Source organism: Echinops telfairi, unplaced genomic scaffold (genome assembly GCF_000313985.2).
Source record: "Echinops telfairi isolate 266 unplaced genomic scaffold, ASM31398v2 ScPeMD7_655;HRSCAF=1070, whole genome shotgun sequence".
NCBI lineage: Eukaryota > Metazoa > Chordata > Mammalia > Afrosoricida > Tenrecidae > Echinops > Echinops telfairi.
Genome location: NW_022104553.1, coordinates 33,228,659 through 33,246,599, shown reverse-complemented (window position 1 = coordinate 33,246,599; position 17,941 = coordinate 33,228,659). Strand labels below are relative to the sequence as shown.

Here is a 17,941-nt window from a genome sequence, read left to right as displayed (position 1 = left end):
ATGTGTGTATGGATTGGGATAACAGTTGTATGAGCCCCTAATAAAATGTTAAAAAAAAAAAAAAGAGCCAAAACCATCACCTTAATGCGGCAATTGCAGGGCAGCACAAAGAAGAGAAAAGGCTTCGGTCACCGGCAGAAAGGGAGCAATCGAGATCCACGCAGAAAATAAATGAAACAGAAATACAATACATGGAATCAAGAGTAGAAGTGGGTTCCTTGAAAGGATTCCTGAAGTTCACAAGTCACTGCTAAAGTTAAGGAGAAAACCAAAAAAGCACCAATAAGAAATGAAATCGAGAGTCTTGGAGGCGTGGAGGCAATGGCGGAGCTGGGTGAGGCAGGTGGAGCGCCATCGCAGCACCTTGGGACGGCCAAGCCGCAGGAGGCTTCGAAGTCACCTCATTTCGTGTGTGGAGAAGCCAGGAACCTAGACTCTCACACTGAAAACTATCTTTCTAGCTGTGTGGCCCGCTTCGTTGACACTATCCTGGCCACCCGCAGTCGGTGTGCCCGGATTGTACAGGAGGGGGACAGTAGGCCATCTCTGGGCACATGACAGAAGCAGCAAGGCGCCAGCGAAGTAAAGATGCCATCCATTGTCAGGTGGCCGGGCTGTCGCCAAGCCTCTTGGTGCTCAAAGGTAACAGATCAAATGTTCAAAACGTAAAATTATTTGGGATTCCCCAACTCCAGATTGTGTCCCATCCATTCTTTCATAAACTGTAAATTCTCAACAAAAGAAAGAGACGAAATGAAATCAGCAAGATCACACCGAAGAAAACCAATCTCTCTGCCATTGCGTTGATACTGACTCGTAGCAGCCCCCTGTGGGGTTCGGAGACTGTAACTCTTTACCGGAGTAGAGAGCCCAGTCTTTCTCCTGAGGAGCTGCAGGGGTTTCAAACTGCCGACCTTGGGGATCTCACAGCCCACTATGTAACCACTACACAACAGGGCTCCTTCTGACCAATACATCTTATGAACACGACACCAAAACTCCCAACAAAATCCTAGCCAATAGAACCCAACAACATATATATATATGTTAAAGATGCATCATGACCAAGTAAGAGTTATATAAGCAACCACATAAATTAAACATAGGAAAATAATCTCATGATCATATCAATCAATGCAGAAAAGACATTTGACAAAATCCAGCACCCAGTCTTGATAAAAAATACTCAATAACATAGAAATAGATGAATGGAAAAACAAACTACCCGCACACAATGCCATGTGTCTCATAAAGAATAATGATGAATCTACACACACACACACACACAACCCGCTTAATATGAGTGAACTTGTACTGTGTGAAATCAGTGTTTGCCACGAAAAGGAAAATAATGTATGAACTCAGTACTGTAAAAAGTCAAAGAAGGCTTACACAGTGTAAAGATGGCATGGGGGTAGTGGCTGATGCCAGGAGGGAGAAGAGAGTAAACCCAGCATCCCCCTGGGCCCATTCCTATGAGGCAGAGGCCAGACATGGCTGCTCCCTCCATCCAGCCTGCTTTACCAGTGCTGACACCAACCATCTTCCCCACAGCACGCTCTCTTTCTCTGCTGGGTTATTGCATTCCTTCTGGTGGACACACAGAACTCACGGCCCATACTCACAATGATGGGGTTTCTTCGAGGAGTTCACAGGCTACAATTCAGGATCAGAAAAGTTCAGGATACAGTTCTTTGGTCAAACGTGCTGTGTCTCAGCCATGCCTTCAGACAGCCTTCTCTCTGCTCCTCGGCCTTCCAGCCACACAACCCTCTGACCTCGTCTGTTTGAGCAGCGTTACAAAGGGGTGTTAGTGCCGCTGTTAAATGACAAAAGGCCCCTCCACCCTGCCGCAAGCCTCAGTCCAAAGGTGCCTAGCGCTAGCTCCATGGGTCCTCAAACCTAGCTCCCCAAACACGCACCCTGGAGTCTCCAACCTAAAGGCACTCAGATTTCCTACGCCGTGAACTGAGAGCCCACAGCTGCGTCTGGGGCCCTGAGAGCTGCAACTGCTTCTCCTCCTGGATCAGAGGCTCGCGGCCGAGGAATCTTGGGATCCAAAGGACTCGCTTCTCTCAGCGCTTCTTTCTTGACGGTGGTGAGATACAGCCCCCTCCCATTTCTGCTCTCTAGAGATTGAAGCATTTTAAACTGAGCCTGGTGGCAAAAATGGCCATGCACCTTAGTTGCATGCCCCCATGCCACATGGGTGCCACGCACCTCATTTACATTCCCCTTGGTGGTCCACGGGCTTCTCACATTTGCATAGCCTGCCCGGTCATGTGCTAGGAATTACCAAGACTGGAAGAGCTCTATCAAGTCATCTCCTGCTCGACATACAGAGAAAGGTTCCCAGGGGTAAGAGAGGCAGGGCAGGGCAATCATTAACTGGAGGGTAGACACATATTAACTTGGGGGAAGGGGAAGGTGATATGCTAATAAGGGCAGGTCACACGAAATAACTAAGGCACAGGGAGACACGGGGTGGAGTCCCAGAGTGAAAGGCAGTCCCTGTCCATCTGTGACGCAATGGCAGTCAGAAGAGGAATCAACAAGGGGTACACGGAGGGACGCTCAGCCGAGCAAGGATGGAAAGGGCCCGTGAGGTGACACCCACAGGTACCGATTAGCTCGGGAGAGGATGTTTCTACGCAGGTATTTGTATGCGTTGCGAGTCTATCCAGGAAGATGGCAGAGCACACAAGGGACATCATTATGAAAACCTCTTCGCTCTAACCAACCCCCTGAGGGAATAAATCACGGGGCCTGGGGGCTCAGGCCCTCGTCTCAGGGACATCCAGGCCAATGGCCATCACCCGATCCACACAAAGACAATGTGCGGCCTCCACTTGGTTGGTGCTTTGCCATCCTCCCCCACTCCTCCTTAGTCATCCTAGAACCAGGGTGGGCCTGGTGCTGCCTGGTGGCCAGGACAGCAAAGCCAGCAGTTGCCACGGAATCATCTGGATAAACTCTGAGCCGTGGTCCAGCTGCTGTGGTGTGTGGCTCGCTTTAGAACTGGGGGTTCTCAACTCCTCTCTGTCCCCGGCTCTGGGGCTTCACAGCCAACTCTGGAATGGGCCTGTCCCGAGCTGTGCTGGCCCATGTCAGCACCAACTTCTTGGCAGTTGCCAGGGCTGCCCAGTGCCCCGGCTCAGTCAGATGGGCTGTGGGCTAGAGACATCTCTTTCTTCATCTCTCCCCAGAGATGGTCTGTTTCTCCATCGCTACCCACCCCCCCACCCCACCCCCACCGGCAGCTTCCGTTCAGCCAGTGGCCTGAACCTCAGGAAAAACAAGAGGTAAAAGACATTAGGTAATGCTTGAAGCCCCCAGAAGTTCTAAACCCAGCCCACTGCACGCTCAACATGTGCTTTGGTTTTCTGTCTTTCTGTCTTAATGAAACTAACTGTACAAATAAGGGCCAACCGTTCTCAGCTTGCCTGGCTGAGAGAGGGTGCTCTGAGGAGACGTCTCTCCTGTACCAGTGGGGGAAATGGGGACTGACTAAATGACCCCAAAACCCCACCCTCCCCACCACCGCCCAATCGATCAGGACCAAATGAGCATATCTTGGTGAAAACAGTTCCCAAAGAAGATACAGGTCTATGCAGGTTGACCTGAGGTCTGCCATACTAATCACCTTAATTAATTAGTTAATTCCAAGGGGGGGGGTGTTCTTGACTGGGAGTGCGTTTCTCTGCGTCTCCTCATGAACCCTTTCCATCTGGGTGCTGGCCAGGTCACCTCTGCTGGTTTGGGGGTTCACGTCTCCCGGATATTAGACAGCTGAAGGCAGGGTGTGGGAGGGGCGCGGGCTTTCAAAGGCAGGTGGTTCCAGCTTCAAGCCCGGCTTCATTCGTCTGTCCACCGTGAGGTCGCTGGCCGTTTGCACCCTTGTAAAATGAGGGCGCTGTAGCACCTCACTGGCATCGACAGTAAGGGGTGGGTTTGAGGGTGACATAGCTTTTGAGAGGAAGGAGGAAGGGAACCAGTGGGGTCCAGTCCTTCAGAAAGATGAGCTGCGATGTGTGTCCCTGCAGCCACGGTCCCCTCCCAGAGTCCGGACCGCCTGTCATTTTCATCCATTCAACTTCCCCCCTGCCCCCCACCCATGGCACCTAGTCCCCCGACAGCGTAAGAAACGCCAGCCGAATAGGACAACCCGTTCTCTTTGGCTTGCTATAACATTTTATTGGAATCATTTTTCTCTTGTGTCACCGGTCATAAATGTCACTGGAAAGCTGGATGCGGGAAGCAGCCGGGAATGTGTTGGGAAAGGACCGGTGAGATAGCCCCTGCAGTCTTGACCAGTCCCTGCCAGCCCTGTGCCCTAACCCCCTCCAGACCTGCAGCTGGAGCAGCTCTGAGGGAGGAGGAGGAGGAGGCTGGATTTGCCCCCTCCCTCGTCCCAAGCCAGTGGGCAGCTCCCTCGGGGCCTCATCTCACTGTTCCTAACTCCTGCTCTGTCCTCAGAGAAGCAGAGGCGCTGGCAGCTGCCCCCCGGGCACTTCCTGGGGCCTGAAAGAGTGGTGTGTGAGAGGGAAAACCCCAGGGCAGTATGAGGAGGTTAAGAGTTGGGCTTTGGGGGACACACCCTTACACGAGTCCCCGCCGCCTGTCACTGGAGATGGGACTTGCACTGGGGAGGATTCATCCACTCCACCTTCCCTGCAGAGCACCTACCTGCCCACCCAGACCCACTGGGCACCCTCCCCGACCATACAGCCAAGCATCTACCTTGCACCACCCCTCTGTTGCCCCTCACCTTCCCTCCCCACCTTAAGCTGCATTCCCCCCTTCCAGCCTGCAAAGGCCCCAGGCCCCAGACAGCCTCCTCAGCAGCCCCCAAAAGTGGGCCTGGAATCCAGATGAGGAGAAGTAGAAGACAAAGGGGTCGATGCAGGCGTTGAGGGTGCTGAGAAGCAACGCGTTACCCCTCCACTCGGGGCTCTGACCCTGGACGTAGCCGACGACGTGAGACACATTGTAGGGTCCAAAACAGATCAGGAAGTTGAGCAGCGTGGCGGCCACCAGCCCGAGCACCCTCCTCCGCCGGTGCAGGCTGGCTCCCCTGCTGAGGATCCACACCAGGCGGCTGTAGCAGTAGATGGTGATGAGCAGGGGCGCCCCAAAAAGAACCACTGCCATCTCCAGCCGGACCGGCAGGATAATGTCTAGCTGGTGCTTCCAGAACTCCAGGAAGCAAGTCTCATTGGCACTTGGGCTGCTGGAGGAGTTGCCAGACAGCGAGGTCACGTAGACCACACTGCAGTGGCTGCCAGCCAGGAGCCAGCAGACCCCACTGACCAGGCACGCCTGGCCCGGCCTTGGCCGATTCCTATACCAGAGAGGGTAGGCCACACTCAAGAAGCGCTCGATGCTCACAGCGGCCAGGAAGAGGGACGTGAGGTAGATGGTGGTGAAGAAGAGCAACCTGGAGAACAGGCAGAGGTGGAAGGGCAGGAGCCAGCGCAGGCCGCTGGCAGCCTCCACCATGCGGAAGGGCAGGAAGAGCAGCAGGAGCAGGTCGGAGATTGTCAGGTTGAGCAAGAGCACATCCACGGCCACGGGGTGGCGCTGCAGCTTGGCCACGAAGATCAGCAGGGCCATCAGGTGGAGGGGGAGCCCCAGCAGGAAGGTGAACAGGTACACAGAGAAGTAGAGCCAGTGGTTCCCGGGGAAGAAGGACTGGGGTGGAGGCTTGTCCATGGCGGCGCCCCCTGTTGAGAGAGAGCGAGAGCTGGGGCAGGGGCCGTCGCGGGGGTCTCCGCCCTTTCCAGCAGTAACAGCTCATCAATCATCAGGAAACATTGACACCCCACCTCCCTCCGGCTCAAGATGTCCCCAGCAAGGTCAGCCTGCCTGTCACACCCTGTCACCTATCCCTTTGCCCCAACCAACCCCCAACCAAACTCACGGCCACCCGAGCTGATGCCAGGTCATAGCAACCGTCTAGGCCAGGGCAGAGCTGTGCGTGGGTTGATGAGACTGGAGCTCCTTATGGCAATAGAAGCCCCGTCTCTCTCCCTCGTAGAGGGCTGGTCGCTTCAAACTGCTCACCCCGCAGTTAGCAACCCAACGTGTGACCACTATGCCAGCGGGGCTCCTGGCTCCAGCAAAAGTGGGTGGTGGGGGGGGATACCAAGTTGCAGGCTCTGAGTTGCCCCCTCCACACAGCCTCTGGGGCCCACCCATGCTCACCTGATTACTGTGCTCAGCACCTTGCCGTCTCTCCCGGAAGGAGTGTGGTTTACGCTCTAGTTGGTAAACTCATAAAGGCTCATGGCATCACTCACTGGCCAGTAGCTGCACAATAGATGCTTTGGGCTGCTTTGCCAGGGCGGCGTCCGTATGCAAAAAGAGGGGCAAACTCCACGACCGCCAGCCCTGCTGGCCAGGTGGCTGCCGATTGGTTGCAGGGCCCACACCGGAGAGAGCAGGCTTTGTGTCTCCTCCCTGATGCTCCCCTCGCATTCGATGGGCTCCTCTCGAAGGGTGCCCACGCAGCACACCTAGTAGCGATCCCAAGAGCCTCGAACCCAGACCGGCTCAGCCACTTCCTAAACTTGATGATTTGGGCCACGTGACTTAAACTGTCTGAGTTCATTCTGACTCCCAGTCACCCTATAGGACAGGATAGAACTGACCCCTTTGGGTTTCTGAGACTGTACATCTTTATGGGAACAGACAACCTCATCTTCCTCCCTTGGAGTGGCTGGTGGGTTTGAACCGCTGACCTTGCTGTTCGCAGCACAGTGCGTAGCCCATATGCACCAGGGCTCCTCGCAACCAGCTTTGAGTGGGCACACAGCCCATCTCACTCGGCATCACACAGGGCACCGCCATTAGGCCTTGGAACTCATGAGGCTGGCAGTAGGCATGGACTTGCTCCCGGGGGGATCGTTGTGAAGTACGGCCCCCAGGACTCGAGCCCCAGTTCTCCGGAGCAGCACCAGAACAGACAGGAGCAAAGAACTCACAGCAGCCCTAGAGAGAGTGTTTATTTGTCCGCTCAACTACTGTACTTAGGGAGTACAGTGAGATGCCTTGTCACACCCAAGTCCTGGGGGCACTGTGGCTTAAGTGTCAGGCGGCAAGATCAATGGTTCAAACCCAGTAACAGTCTTGGGGGGAAAAAGGTGGGTCTGTCTGTTCTCACAAAGTTTTGCAGCTTTGAAATCCCCGTATAGGGTCACTCCGGGTCGGAATCCCCTCTGGTCGTGGGCATGGTCCTTTTGTTAGTTAGAACGGCTTAGGGCAGTGGCCAGACAACAACAGAGAGTGCTATGGGAGCTAGTGGCAAAAAGGACAAGAAAGGAGATGCGCTAGAATTACGGTGATCAAGGTGCCACACCCCTTCTTGATGTGGTTGAACTGTGGGATTGTCTGATATGTAAAGTATGTGCCCCAAACCCTGTTTTTAGAAAAGCACTGATAAGACTGTGGAGAAACTGGAAGCCAGCAAATGGATCACAACATCTACATCCCCCTGGGGGAGGGACAACACAAAACTGGGTGAAGGGAGACATCAGTCAGAGGATTCAGTCAATGTGGTCGGTTTGGAGAGGGGCTGACACAATGGGGTAGCGGGGCTGCCTTGGGCTTTCAGCCAAGGGCTCTGATACGGCCAAGGCATGGCCACTGTTTGTTTACCATCTCTGCGGGCCTCGGGCAAGTTACTTAACTTCCTTGGCTGCTCCTTTTCCGTGTTTATCAAGCAGGGGCAGTAGACCTGACTTTGAAAGGTGATTCTGAGCCATTGTTTGTTCAGGAAATGTTTACAGAGTTCCTGAAACCTGCTAGCTCTCTTCAGGCCCTGGGGGGCTGTCAGTGAATACCACAAGCCTGGCCCTGGTGGGCATTGACACATGACAATGTAGACCCCTGAGTGACCCCCTGGCCTTGTGTTCTCCGTGGTTTCCAGCCTTAGTGCAGGGAGGTCTGGCTTCTGCACCTCCCCTTCTCAGAGCAGGTGCCTGAGGGTTGCTGTCTCGTGGTCCCAGGTGCCATCGATCACCTTGGCAGGATTGGGGGTTGACTCCAATACCCCCAATTGGCCTAATGTCCCCTGGGTCCTCACTTGGAGAACCTCACGCCACTTCCACCCCTTCCTCACTGTGGGGCCACGGGCCAGTTTCTTAAAGGGCCGTATGGTTGGGCAGGTGGTTCACGGCATGAGGGTGCCGGGCGGAGTGGGCCAGCATTGAGCAAATCTTCCCCTGTGCTCCACATCAAAGTAGACAATTGTGCAAATTAGAAAGCGACACCCCGTCCCGGGCCACACTGCCCCGCGCTGCTTAAGGAGTGGGTGATGTCTCCGTCTCCACCCAGGTTGGATTAAGATGCGTCTGTCTGACCTTGGGTCGAGGCCAGCCCCTGCCAGGCATGTAGCTTAGTGAGCCAAGCCCTCGCTGCCGGGTTTGCTCATGGCAGCCTCCCCTGAGGATTCAGCAGCCTTGTCACTTGATAAAAGAGCCAAATGAGGTTGGAATGAGGGGCCCTCAAAAACACTCTGCGTGGTGCCTGATACCTTCTAAGGAGGCCAGGTTGAGCTTGTGTGCGCCCTCCAGGAACTGGAGCATCCCTCCCCCGCTGTCATGCCAGAGCAGCTGCTGCCCCCTGGTGTGCCGCATGGACAGCAGGACCGCTGTCTTGTGCCCTGCTCCTCCTCCCTCTTTGCTTTTGTCACAGAGCCCTGGTGGCAGTGGTGACCTTGGTCACATTACGTGTGGGGCTGCTGACAGCAAGGTCAGCGGTGAAAGGTGGGGCTTTCTACTCCGCTTACGTGAAGAGCGGCAGTCTGGGAAACTCACCAAGGCAATTCTCCCCTGCCCGACGGGATTCCTCTGCTGGGAAACGAGTTTGGTTTTCTGTTTGTCTGTCTGTGTTGGGGAGGCATGGTGGTAGGAGCCCTGGTGGTGTAGCGGGCTATCCGTTGGGCTGCTAACCACAAGGTCAGCAGCTCAAAACCACTAAGTGCTCCGTGGTTGAAAACGGAGGCTTCCTATTCCCTTTAAGAAACCCACAGGGGCAGTTCTACTCTGCCCTAGAGGATCGCTATGAGTCAGCGTTGACTGGAGGGCAGTGAGGTTTTTGTTTCTGAGTTACCATGTTGGGCTTCCAACGGCAAGGTTGGCGGTTCAAAACCACCATCTGCTCCACGGGAGAAAAACGAGAGTCTGTCCTCCCATAAACCCACAAGAGGCCATTGGACTGTTTTGGGAGAACATTGCCAAGTAGCGTCTCTCAAAGTGTGTCAGGAGAGCAGCGTGGCCTCTCGGGCAGAAGCAAGTGTCCCTGCCTCTGTCCCCAGAAGCAAAGGGCACGAGAAAAGAGCCATGGGTGAAGGTGCCCAGCTGGTGACTGGGGGGCAGGGGGGAGCAGCTTACCTTTCTCTTGTGGCCTTGCTGCTGGTCTCCAGTCTCCTCTCGGCACTGGGACCTGGTCTCGTCCCAGGTTTGACCCCTTGCGGGGGAGGGTCTCCGGGGGTGTCTACGGGCAGGGTTCCCCTGCGTGTCCTTTGAAGCCGCTCCCACCAGGGGCCCAGAGAGGCAGCCTGGCTTCCCTGGTCCTTGGCCCTTCCCCACAGCAATAGCTACTGCTTCTGCGAGGTCATCTCTTGCATTTTTGCCATGCATGCTGGCCAGTGGCCAGTGCCCCTTCCCAAGTAGCTGGTCACCAGCGGGTTGACCACGACGCTCCAGGCACCTGTGATGAGTCCCAGCTTCCGCCAGCCATCTCCTATGTTGGGGTCCAGGTAGGCGGCCACGTTGGAAGCATTGTAGGGTCCTAGGCAGAGCAGCAGGGTGAGCAGAGCCCCACCCGCCACCCAGGCTGCCCTGACCTTCCGTTTGTGACTCAGGCCTGAGTGGACCAGTGCCCGGAGGCAGCCCACGTAGCAGAAGGCCGTGATGGTCAGGGGCAGAAAGAAGAGCAGCAGGGAGAAACTGAGGCGAGAAGAATCGGCAGAAGCGGAGTCCCAAGCCTCCAGGCAGACCGGAGAGCCATTGACAGGTGTGTTGATGCCCAGGGCGCTGGTGGTATTGTCCACCCAGCCTCCTCGAGCCTCCAAACCAAAGACCAGCCCCAGGTGACAGAGGACCAGGGCCCAGATGGCCACACACACCCCCCAGGAGTAGCATGGCCTCCGGGCAGCTTGGTAGCCTAAGGGGAAAGCTGCTCCCAGGTAGCGGCCAGCACTCAGCGCAGCCAGGAAGCCCCCGCCTGCATAGAGGGGAGCAAAGTGGATCAGAGCAAAGACAGGACAGAGGGAGGTTGGCAGAGGCCAGGCCCCCAAGGCCAGGGCCTCCACCGCTTTCAGAGGCAGCGTGACAGCCAGCAAGAGGTCAGAGCAGGCCAGGTGGAGGGCATAGACAAGGCTCGGGGTGAGGCGCAGCCGGGCATGGGCCACGGTGCATCTGAGGACAAGCACGTTGAGCGGGAAGCCCAGCACAAAGGCAGCCGCGTAGAGGGCGCAGGATAGCTGTGGAGGCAGGTCCATGGGGTCAGGGCACCGGCCTCCCCAGAGCCTGCCCCCAGCTTGCTCCAAGTCCGTGGGCCTCAGTGCATCAGAGAAAAGGGGCCCCTGGAATCACAGTCTTGGAATATCCGAAGGAAGCCAGGTCGTGAAATCACTGGTGAAATGGAGGCTCCTGGAGGGAAGGGAGAAAGCCAGTTAGCCCCAGAGCCTGGCTCAGAAGCCGGGACGGCGAGCCCTCAGCCCTTTGCTGTCCCCGCACCAAGAACACACCGCTGGGGCATAGGAGAGGCGAGGGCAGGGCTCCTGGAGGAGGGAGACCTCTGTCTGAGCAGAGACACAGCACAGAGAACCCAGGGCAAGCTTCGCCTGCAGAGCTGGGCCCTCTTTAGCATGGACGTTGAACTTGGAGGTCAAGGGCCGGGAGAAAAGCAAGAGCGAGAGACTGAGGTGGGTGGGGCGGGGTGAAGCCGGGTCCCAGGGTGGGGTGAGAGCCATTGACAGGTTTGTGGCTCCCCAGGGTGGAATTGTCCACCCAGTCTTCTGGAGCCTCCACCCACAGACCAGCTCCAAGTGTCAGAGGTCAAGGGCCTAAATATCCCCTCATCATCCACATACTCCAACAGTAGCACGGCCTACAGGCAGCCTGGTAGCCCCAGGAGAAGGCTTGCCTCCATGGGTCTCTGGAAAGAGACGAAGCTGCTCCCCTAGGAAGGCATAGCCCACCCAGCAGAGGATGAAGGGCTGGCGGTGACCTCCTGAGGGGAGTGGGAGTTCTGGGGGGAAAGATAGAGGTCGTGGGGAGGGGCAGGCAGAAGGATAACTCAGAGAAGAGCCCAAGGGCAAGCCAGGTCCCAGTGGTGTCTCGCGAGAAGACCTTACCGGACTTCAGGGCACCCTGGGCAGGGAGATTGGGGGTCTGGAGGGTAACCCTAGGGGGAAAGAGGAGTCACAAAAAGACAGACTCACCTCTTTGGCGTTCCCAGATGTCTCTGAGGCTCCGGAGTCCCCTCGCGGGGCTGAGGAGCAATGCCTGGGATGGGCAATGAGCCGGAAGGGAGAGAAAGGGCGGTGGGAGGGCCATTAGCGCGAAGCAGGAGCAGCCTGGATGAGCAGCTAATGGGCCATATCAGCCCAGAACTGAGCAGGAATCTGCGTTCTGTTTGTTTGCTCTCTGGGTAGGGGCTGGGTGTGCAGTTCATAGCACTTTGAAGGAGCAGGATTCATGGGGACAACTAGAATAGAGCCATCTGCCAGCCCTCACCTTCCCTTCCCACCGGCTGAGGGGCACTCTGGGGCATACCCTGTCTTGCTTCTGAATGGGATGGTGGGCAGGCCTTATTGGCTCACTCCCAGAAAGCAAAATGTGCTCCTCTGTGTGGGCACCCAAAGCATCTCAATTTAAAATTAGTAAGTCGGTGCCTTCCTCCTGCGACACGGTTTGGTAGTGAATGAGCGTTATTGACGTGTTTGCCTGTGTGCCATCCCCATTGCTTTCCTAAACAGGGCTCGGTCACTGACATTGTTAATCAATTTAAGTGAACATCCCATATATTTTCACCTAAAGAGTTTATCTATATATGTATATTTTTCTTTTCTCGATAGTACTTTAGTTGCTATGCAACAGGCTATATTAATGGCCCTCTTATTACAATTACCAAATGCCTCATGGGAGGCTACTTAAATTATTTCTCAACAAGCCCATAATGCTGCCTCTAAAGTGGACCATGGAGATATATATATATACTTTAGACATAAGGATGGATTTTGAGCAAACTCTAATCCAGGAACAATTAGTTCTTAGGATGTGGCCCTCTCAATACTTTCTCTCATGAAGTGATTACTGAAGATATCAGTGCTACAGCAAAGTGTGGTGAAGGCATCCGACGGTGCCCAGCTATCAGAAAGAATAGCATCTGGGGCCTTAAAGGTTTGTCTCAAAACAAGCAGCCATCTAAGTGAGGGGTCAGCTAAGTCCACATGGAAGGAGCAATTCAGCCTGTGTGATCCAAGGACTGTAAATCATGAAATCCAAGATCAGAGGAGGGAATTGCATCACAGCTTAAATTCTGAGCACCCAGTTTTCAGAAGGCGAGGGAGACAGTGAAAGCCCAGACTCTAGTTGCGCATGGGTTACAGTTCCACTGAACCCCTTGCTGTAGACACTCTCCCAGCCAGTAGCTCGTCTCCACGTTCTTTGGGTAAGGTCTTCTGATAAACAAAAGTTTTATATTTTTATAATTTTCCATTTATTTAGTTTGTCTTCTGCGCTCTGTGCTTTTGTTATATGCAACGCTCCATTATGAAAAGGTATTCCTTACAGGGTTGCTCCTGTGTTCTCTTCTAAGAATTCTGTTATTTTAGTTTCCATATTTAGTATCTTCGATCCATTTGGCATTTGTTTTTGTATATGGTGTGAGGCACGGATCCGGTTTCATTTTCTGCATGTGGAAATCTGATTTCCCTAAGATTACTTATTGAAGAGACTCTTGTTTCCACTGGAAACGGATTTAGTACCCTTGTCCAAAGCCAGTTCTCCATCTGTGTAGGCCCCTGTCCCTCACTGGGCTCTCAATTCTACCCCACTGGTCTATGTGTCCAGTGGGACGCCAGCACCAGTGGGCTTTGGTCACTGTCGCTGTAAATGTATCTTAGAATCAGGAAGTGTGAGTCTTCCTCTTGTGTTCTTCTTTTCCACAGTGTAGAAGTTACCGTTGGGCTAACTGCAAGGTCAGCAGTTCGAAACCACCAGCCACTTCTCAGTAGGACAGGGCTCTCTACTCCCATAAAGAATTACAGTCTCAGAAACCCAGAGGAGCCGTTTCTACCCTGTCCTAGAGGGTTGCTGTGAATCAGCATTTACTTGACAGCAATGAGATTTGGGGTTGTTGGTTTTCCCCCAAACTTTACTTTAGCTACTCGGGACCTCTTGCCATTCCATAGGAACCTGAAAGCAGGATTTTCCATTTCTGCAAAGAAGGCTATTGGAATTTTGATTGGGGTTATGCTAAATCTCTAAATCAGTTTGGGTAATATTGACATCTTAATAATATTAAGTCTTTCAATCCATGAACACCTTTCTTTCAACAGTGATTTATAATTCTTATGAATAAATTTCCTCCTAGGTTTTTTGCGATCTGAGGTGCTATTGAAAATAGAATCATTTACTCAGTAAGTACTATTGAATGGTCAATTGTCTAGGCTCTGGGAGGGGGGCTGCCTCTGATCTAGAATACCAGGCCTCCGAGTACTTGGCCATCTGTTCTGCACGCCTCATAGGGCCTGTTGACAGCGACAGGCCCCAGTCAATTGGTCATAAAGCAGGTTTATCTCAGCACTTGGCTCAGCGACAGAATGGGAAGGCACCTGTCGGTTGCCAGGAAATTTGTTCCAGGCCACGTCGGGCCTGGGGCTGCCTTCTGCTCCCTCAAGGGTACCCCGGGGGACAAAAAATGCTTTGGAGACTTTAGGCTATAAGAGAGGGACGTTGTGTTTGTGCCCCAGCACCTCACTCAGTGACCAGGGCTCAGTAAATGTTTGCTGAGTGAAAGAATGAATGATTGAGTAACATTGGACCATGTTTGGGGCACTAGAAACCCTAAGACTCTTCCTTGCTCATGTTTGCCCTCGTTTTAAAATTGTATTAAAATACATACAACATAACGATTGCCGTTTTAGCTATCGTACATGTGTGCAACCCCGTGGCATCAATCCCACTTAGCGTGCGATGCAGCCACCCAGCTGTCCCCGGATAACCAGCGATGTACTTTGGCCTCCGTGCAGTTGCCTGCCGTAGACATTGCATATCAATGGAGCCATACAGTACATGGCCTTTCGTGACGGGCTGATGCCAGCATCCTGTTGTCACATGGGTTAGAACCTCTTTCCTTCTTATGTAGAATCACATTCCATTTTTCCCCCCATTCACCTGCTGGTGGGCACCTGGGTTGTTTCTTCCTTTGGGCAAGTGTGAGTGTTGCTGCGACAGACCGGGTGCCCACCCTCTCCTCTTGTTGAAGCGTCTCCTCTTCCTCTAGGAACCCGTGTGTTTTTAGGTCATAGATAAAAACGACGATGCCCACAAGAAATCCCACAGGGGGCCGAGTGGGCCGAATGGGGAAGCAATCCTTCCCTTTGCCTGAAATCTAAGAGTGACCACAGTTTCTCCTTCTGGAGCTCATCCCAGCACCCAGCAGGGGGCAGGCGAAAGGCGGTGCTTCTGAAGCAACGGGCGATAGCCAGGCACCGTACAGCCACCCTCTTGGTGGGGTTTCCTCCCCTTGGGGAGACCGGGTCTTAGCCCGCAGGCGGAAGTGGGAGGGCGGATGGAGAGAGACCACAGGCAGAAGGACTCCTCTGCAGAGTGCCCGCCAGCGAACATGACCGAGAACTGGTGGGGATGACGGCGAAAGAGAGAAACGCTGTGGTTTCTCGAGACAGTTGGTCGCGGGGGCGTCTGCAGCAGGTGAGGGCTGTGAAAGGTCTTGGTAGGGGGTGGCTTTGGAGAATAGTGGCGAGGGGCCAAGGGGTTCCTGTTTTGCATTCTTCAAGGGATGCAAATGAGAGGAGGCACGGTTGATGAGGGCTTGGGGCTGCCACTGCAGGCTTCTTATTTGTAACCCCAGCTCATCAAGGGCAAGCTGGACTTCCCATCTTGAAGCTGCTGCAGGCTGATTGGCTCGGTCCCTACCGTTCAGTCCATCCCGACCCACAGCCACCCGACAGGACGGGGCACAACTGCCCCGTGTGGGTTATCAAGACTCTACAGGAGCAGAGAGCCTCCTCTTCCTTCCACGGCATGGCTGGTGGTTTCAAACTGCTGACCTCGTGGCTAGCAGCCCGATGCGTGACCACGATGCCGCCAGGGCTCCCCCGAAATGGTTGACGGCGTCTCCATGTTGCAGATTCTGGAACTGAGGCTCAGAGGAGTTGGAAAGCTTTGCCCGAGACCACCTGGCTATTTCGGTAGGAGAGTCGGGAGTCAAAACTCGCTCCTGTCTTCCAACGAAGCCATCGGACTTCACAAAACAAGACGTTGGGCTCTCCCATCCGCTGATTTGATCAGGACAGCACGGTATCGCCCAGTCTCACGATGCCATTCCCATCTCCTGATGCCCACACACCTTGACCACCCACCACGCCCACCCCACCAACTGGAAATAATCCACGGGGGTATTTTGTGGAACAGTATCTGAGCCATGTTTATTGTCCAGCTGGTGGGGTGCTCATTACATAATTAGCCACAACATCGAGTCTGTCTTGGACCCCCAAAGCCTGAGGGCAGGAGCTGTGACAGCGTAATGCTCCCTGTGGGATGGCTTCGCTGCCATGGTTCTAGAGGAGAAAGGAGGAGGAGGCAAGTCCTCTTTCTTCAAGAGATGCAGCTGCAGGATGAGAGCTGGGTTCATTTCCGTCCCTCGCCCCCGGGTTTTACCCTGGAGGCAGAAATGGGGCACAGGGTCCCTGAGTGAGGGGCTGCCAGAGCTTGGGCCAGAGGAATGGAAGAGAGGAGAAGAAAAAACCGTGTTGGGGGCTGGGGTTTAGAAGGCAGAGGGGCCAGGCGACTGGGGCCAGGAGGGAGCAGGGGAAGCCTTATGGTCCAGGGTTGGGAAGGAGAGTGAGCAGGGACCAGGCAGGCCCTTTGGAGGGTAGAACAATTTAAGGGAATGTAAAGGCAGTCTGTCTCTGGGCCAGGCGCACATTTCTTTGGCAGTGACTAGGGCGGCAGTGTATGTTGGGGGGCGGGGGGTGCTGTGTTAACTTTGTGACTGAACCGCAGGGGCGGAGGGACGTTCCAGGACAGCCCCATCCTCCGGAAGGTCCCGGGCACCTTCGCCGCATCCCGTTCAGGGCTTCAGGGTCACGTAGTCCACTTTGTCGTGGGCTGGAGGCCGCTCCCCCATCCCAAAATGAACCAGCTCCGAATAATGAATCCCTTCCTCTTCTTCTGCCAGAGCTGGGGCCACATTCTCGTAGTCGACCTGAGAAAGTCCTGGTAAACGGGGCCACGGGGCCACCCCGCACCCCACCACAGTGTCTGCTCGCCCTGCCCATTCACTCTGCTTAATGTCAACGGAGGGTCCAAGAGTCTTTTGTTCAAGCACTGTTGCCATCCCCATGTGGCTACCTCACCTTTGCCCCCTTCCCCTGGGATGCATCCCATTGGGAGAAGGAGCATGATCAGGCACACAGGTGAGATCAGATGGGGAGGGTCTGACCACACCTGAACCCCCTTCCTCAAGATCCAGCTTTGGACACTGCTCAAGTTCACCCAAGTCCTCCCCACGTGGAGGCTGGACTCGTAACTCTCCAACACCCTCCCTGACCTCTTACCACGGGAGGCTTCTGCAGCACCGAATACGTGACCATCTCCTCCCTATTTGGGGTACTGGCGGACATCCCCACACTCCTGAGAGGGAGGACAAACAAACAGATGACTACAAAGGAAGCATTCCCCCACCCCCGAATGTCCCTCCTTTCCCCAACTCCCCTCCTTCCCCAGCCGCACCCCAGTGAGCCTGCCCATCTGAGAACAAGTGACAGACTCCCCGGTGCCAACGGCTTTCCGTGCAGAAAAAAAAAAAGCAAACAAAACCCCCAACCCACTGCCCCTGAGTCGATTCCAACTCAAAATGACCCGATCTATGCAGGGTTTCCAAGACTGTGAGTCTGTAGGGAGCAAAGACAACCCCCCCTGTGGCTCGTGTGGGGCGGCTGGTGAGTTTGAACCACCAAGCCTAGGTTCAGTCGTCCAAGGCTTGTCCCACAGCCACACCAGGGCTCATAAACATGCATGGTGTGAATGTGTATATCAATCTCTATCTCCATCATCTATCTCTATCTCTGTCTATACATCATATCTATCTGTCTATCTATCTATCTACCTACCGATCTATCTATCTATCTATCTATCTACCTACCGATCTATCTACCTACCGATCTATCTACCTACCTACCGATCTATCTATCTATCTATCTATCTATCTATCTATCTATCTATCTATCTATCATCTATCTATCATTTATCTATCTATCTATCTATCATCTATCTATCTATCTATCTATCTATCATCTATCTATCTATCTATCATCTATCTATCAATCAATCTATCAATCTATCTATCTATCTATCTACCTACCGATCTATCTATCTATCTATCATCTATCTACCTATCATCTATCTATCTACCTACCGATCTATCTATCTACCTACCGATCTATCTATCTATCTATCTATCTATCATCTATCTACCTATCATCTATCTATCTACCTACCGATCTATCTACCTACCTACCAATCTATCTATCTATCTATCTATCATCTATCTATCATCTATCTATCATTTATCTATCTATCTATCATCTATCTATCTATCATCTATCATCTATCAATCAATCTATCTATCTATCAATCTATCTACCTACCGATCTATCTATCTATCTATCATTTATCTATCTATC

The 17,941-nt window shown here is 53.8% G+C and overlaps 4 protein-coding genes across 5 annotated transcripts in view; all 4 read right to left on the bottom strand.

The window, feature by feature from the left end:
* The window catches only part of LOC101653935 (free fatty acid receptor 2-like), a 31,829-nt gene extending 29,561 nt beyond the window's left edge, over positions 1-2,268 (bottom strand). Inside the window, exon 1 of one of the 2 annotated variants that reach the window (XM_045293006.1) lies at positions 2,221-2,268. The gene's annotated coding sequence lies outside the window, so the exon portion shown is untranslated. Of the gene's footprint in view, positions 1-1,625; positions 1,780-2,220 lie in introns of those variants that run through there. The other variant, XM_004715859.2, reaches the window with a different exon arrangement.
* A 2,514-nt stretch (positions 2,269-4,782) lies between these two features.
* On the bottom strand, positions 4,783-5,712 carry LOC101653627 (G-protein coupled receptor 42). The gene has a single exon (XM_013008084.1). The coding sequence runs from the start codon at positions 5,710-5,712 to the stop codon at positions 4,783-4,785; it is 930 nt and encodes a 309-aa protein (XP_012863538.1).
* A 3,886-nt stretch (positions 5,713-9,598) lies between these two features.
* Positions 9,599-10,504, bottom strand: FFAR1 (free fatty acid receptor 1). The gene has a single exon (XM_013008051.1). It carries the CDS (start codon positions 10,502-10,504, stop codon positions 9,599-9,601), a length of 906 nt encoding a protein of 301 aa, XP_012863505.1.
* Positions 10,505-16,326: 5,822 nt separating this feature from the next.
* CD22 (CD22 molecule) overlaps positions 16,327-17,941 on the bottom strand; it is a 12,028-nt gene continuing 10,413 nt past the window's right edge. Inside the window, exons 12-14 of the mRNA XM_030886369.1 lie at positions 17,083-17,091; positions 16,814-16,889; positions 16,327-16,461 (exon numbers count right to left, since the gene is read on the bottom strand). Of these exons, the coding sequence (XP_030742229.1) occupies positions 16,327-16,461; positions 16,814-16,889; positions 17,083-17,091 (220 nt within the window). The remainder of the gene's footprint in view (positions 16,462-16,813; positions 16,890-17,082; positions 17,092-17,941) is intronic.

Coding starts and splice junctions, on each gene's coding strand:
- FFAR1 (XM_013008051.1), bottom strand. CDS start 10,504: ATGGACCTGCCTCCACAGCTATCCTGCGCCCTCTACGCGGCTGCCTTT.
- LOC101653627 (XM_013008084.1), bottom strand. CDS start 5,712: ATGGACAAGCCTCCACCCCAGTCCTTCTTCCCCGGGAACCACTGGCTC.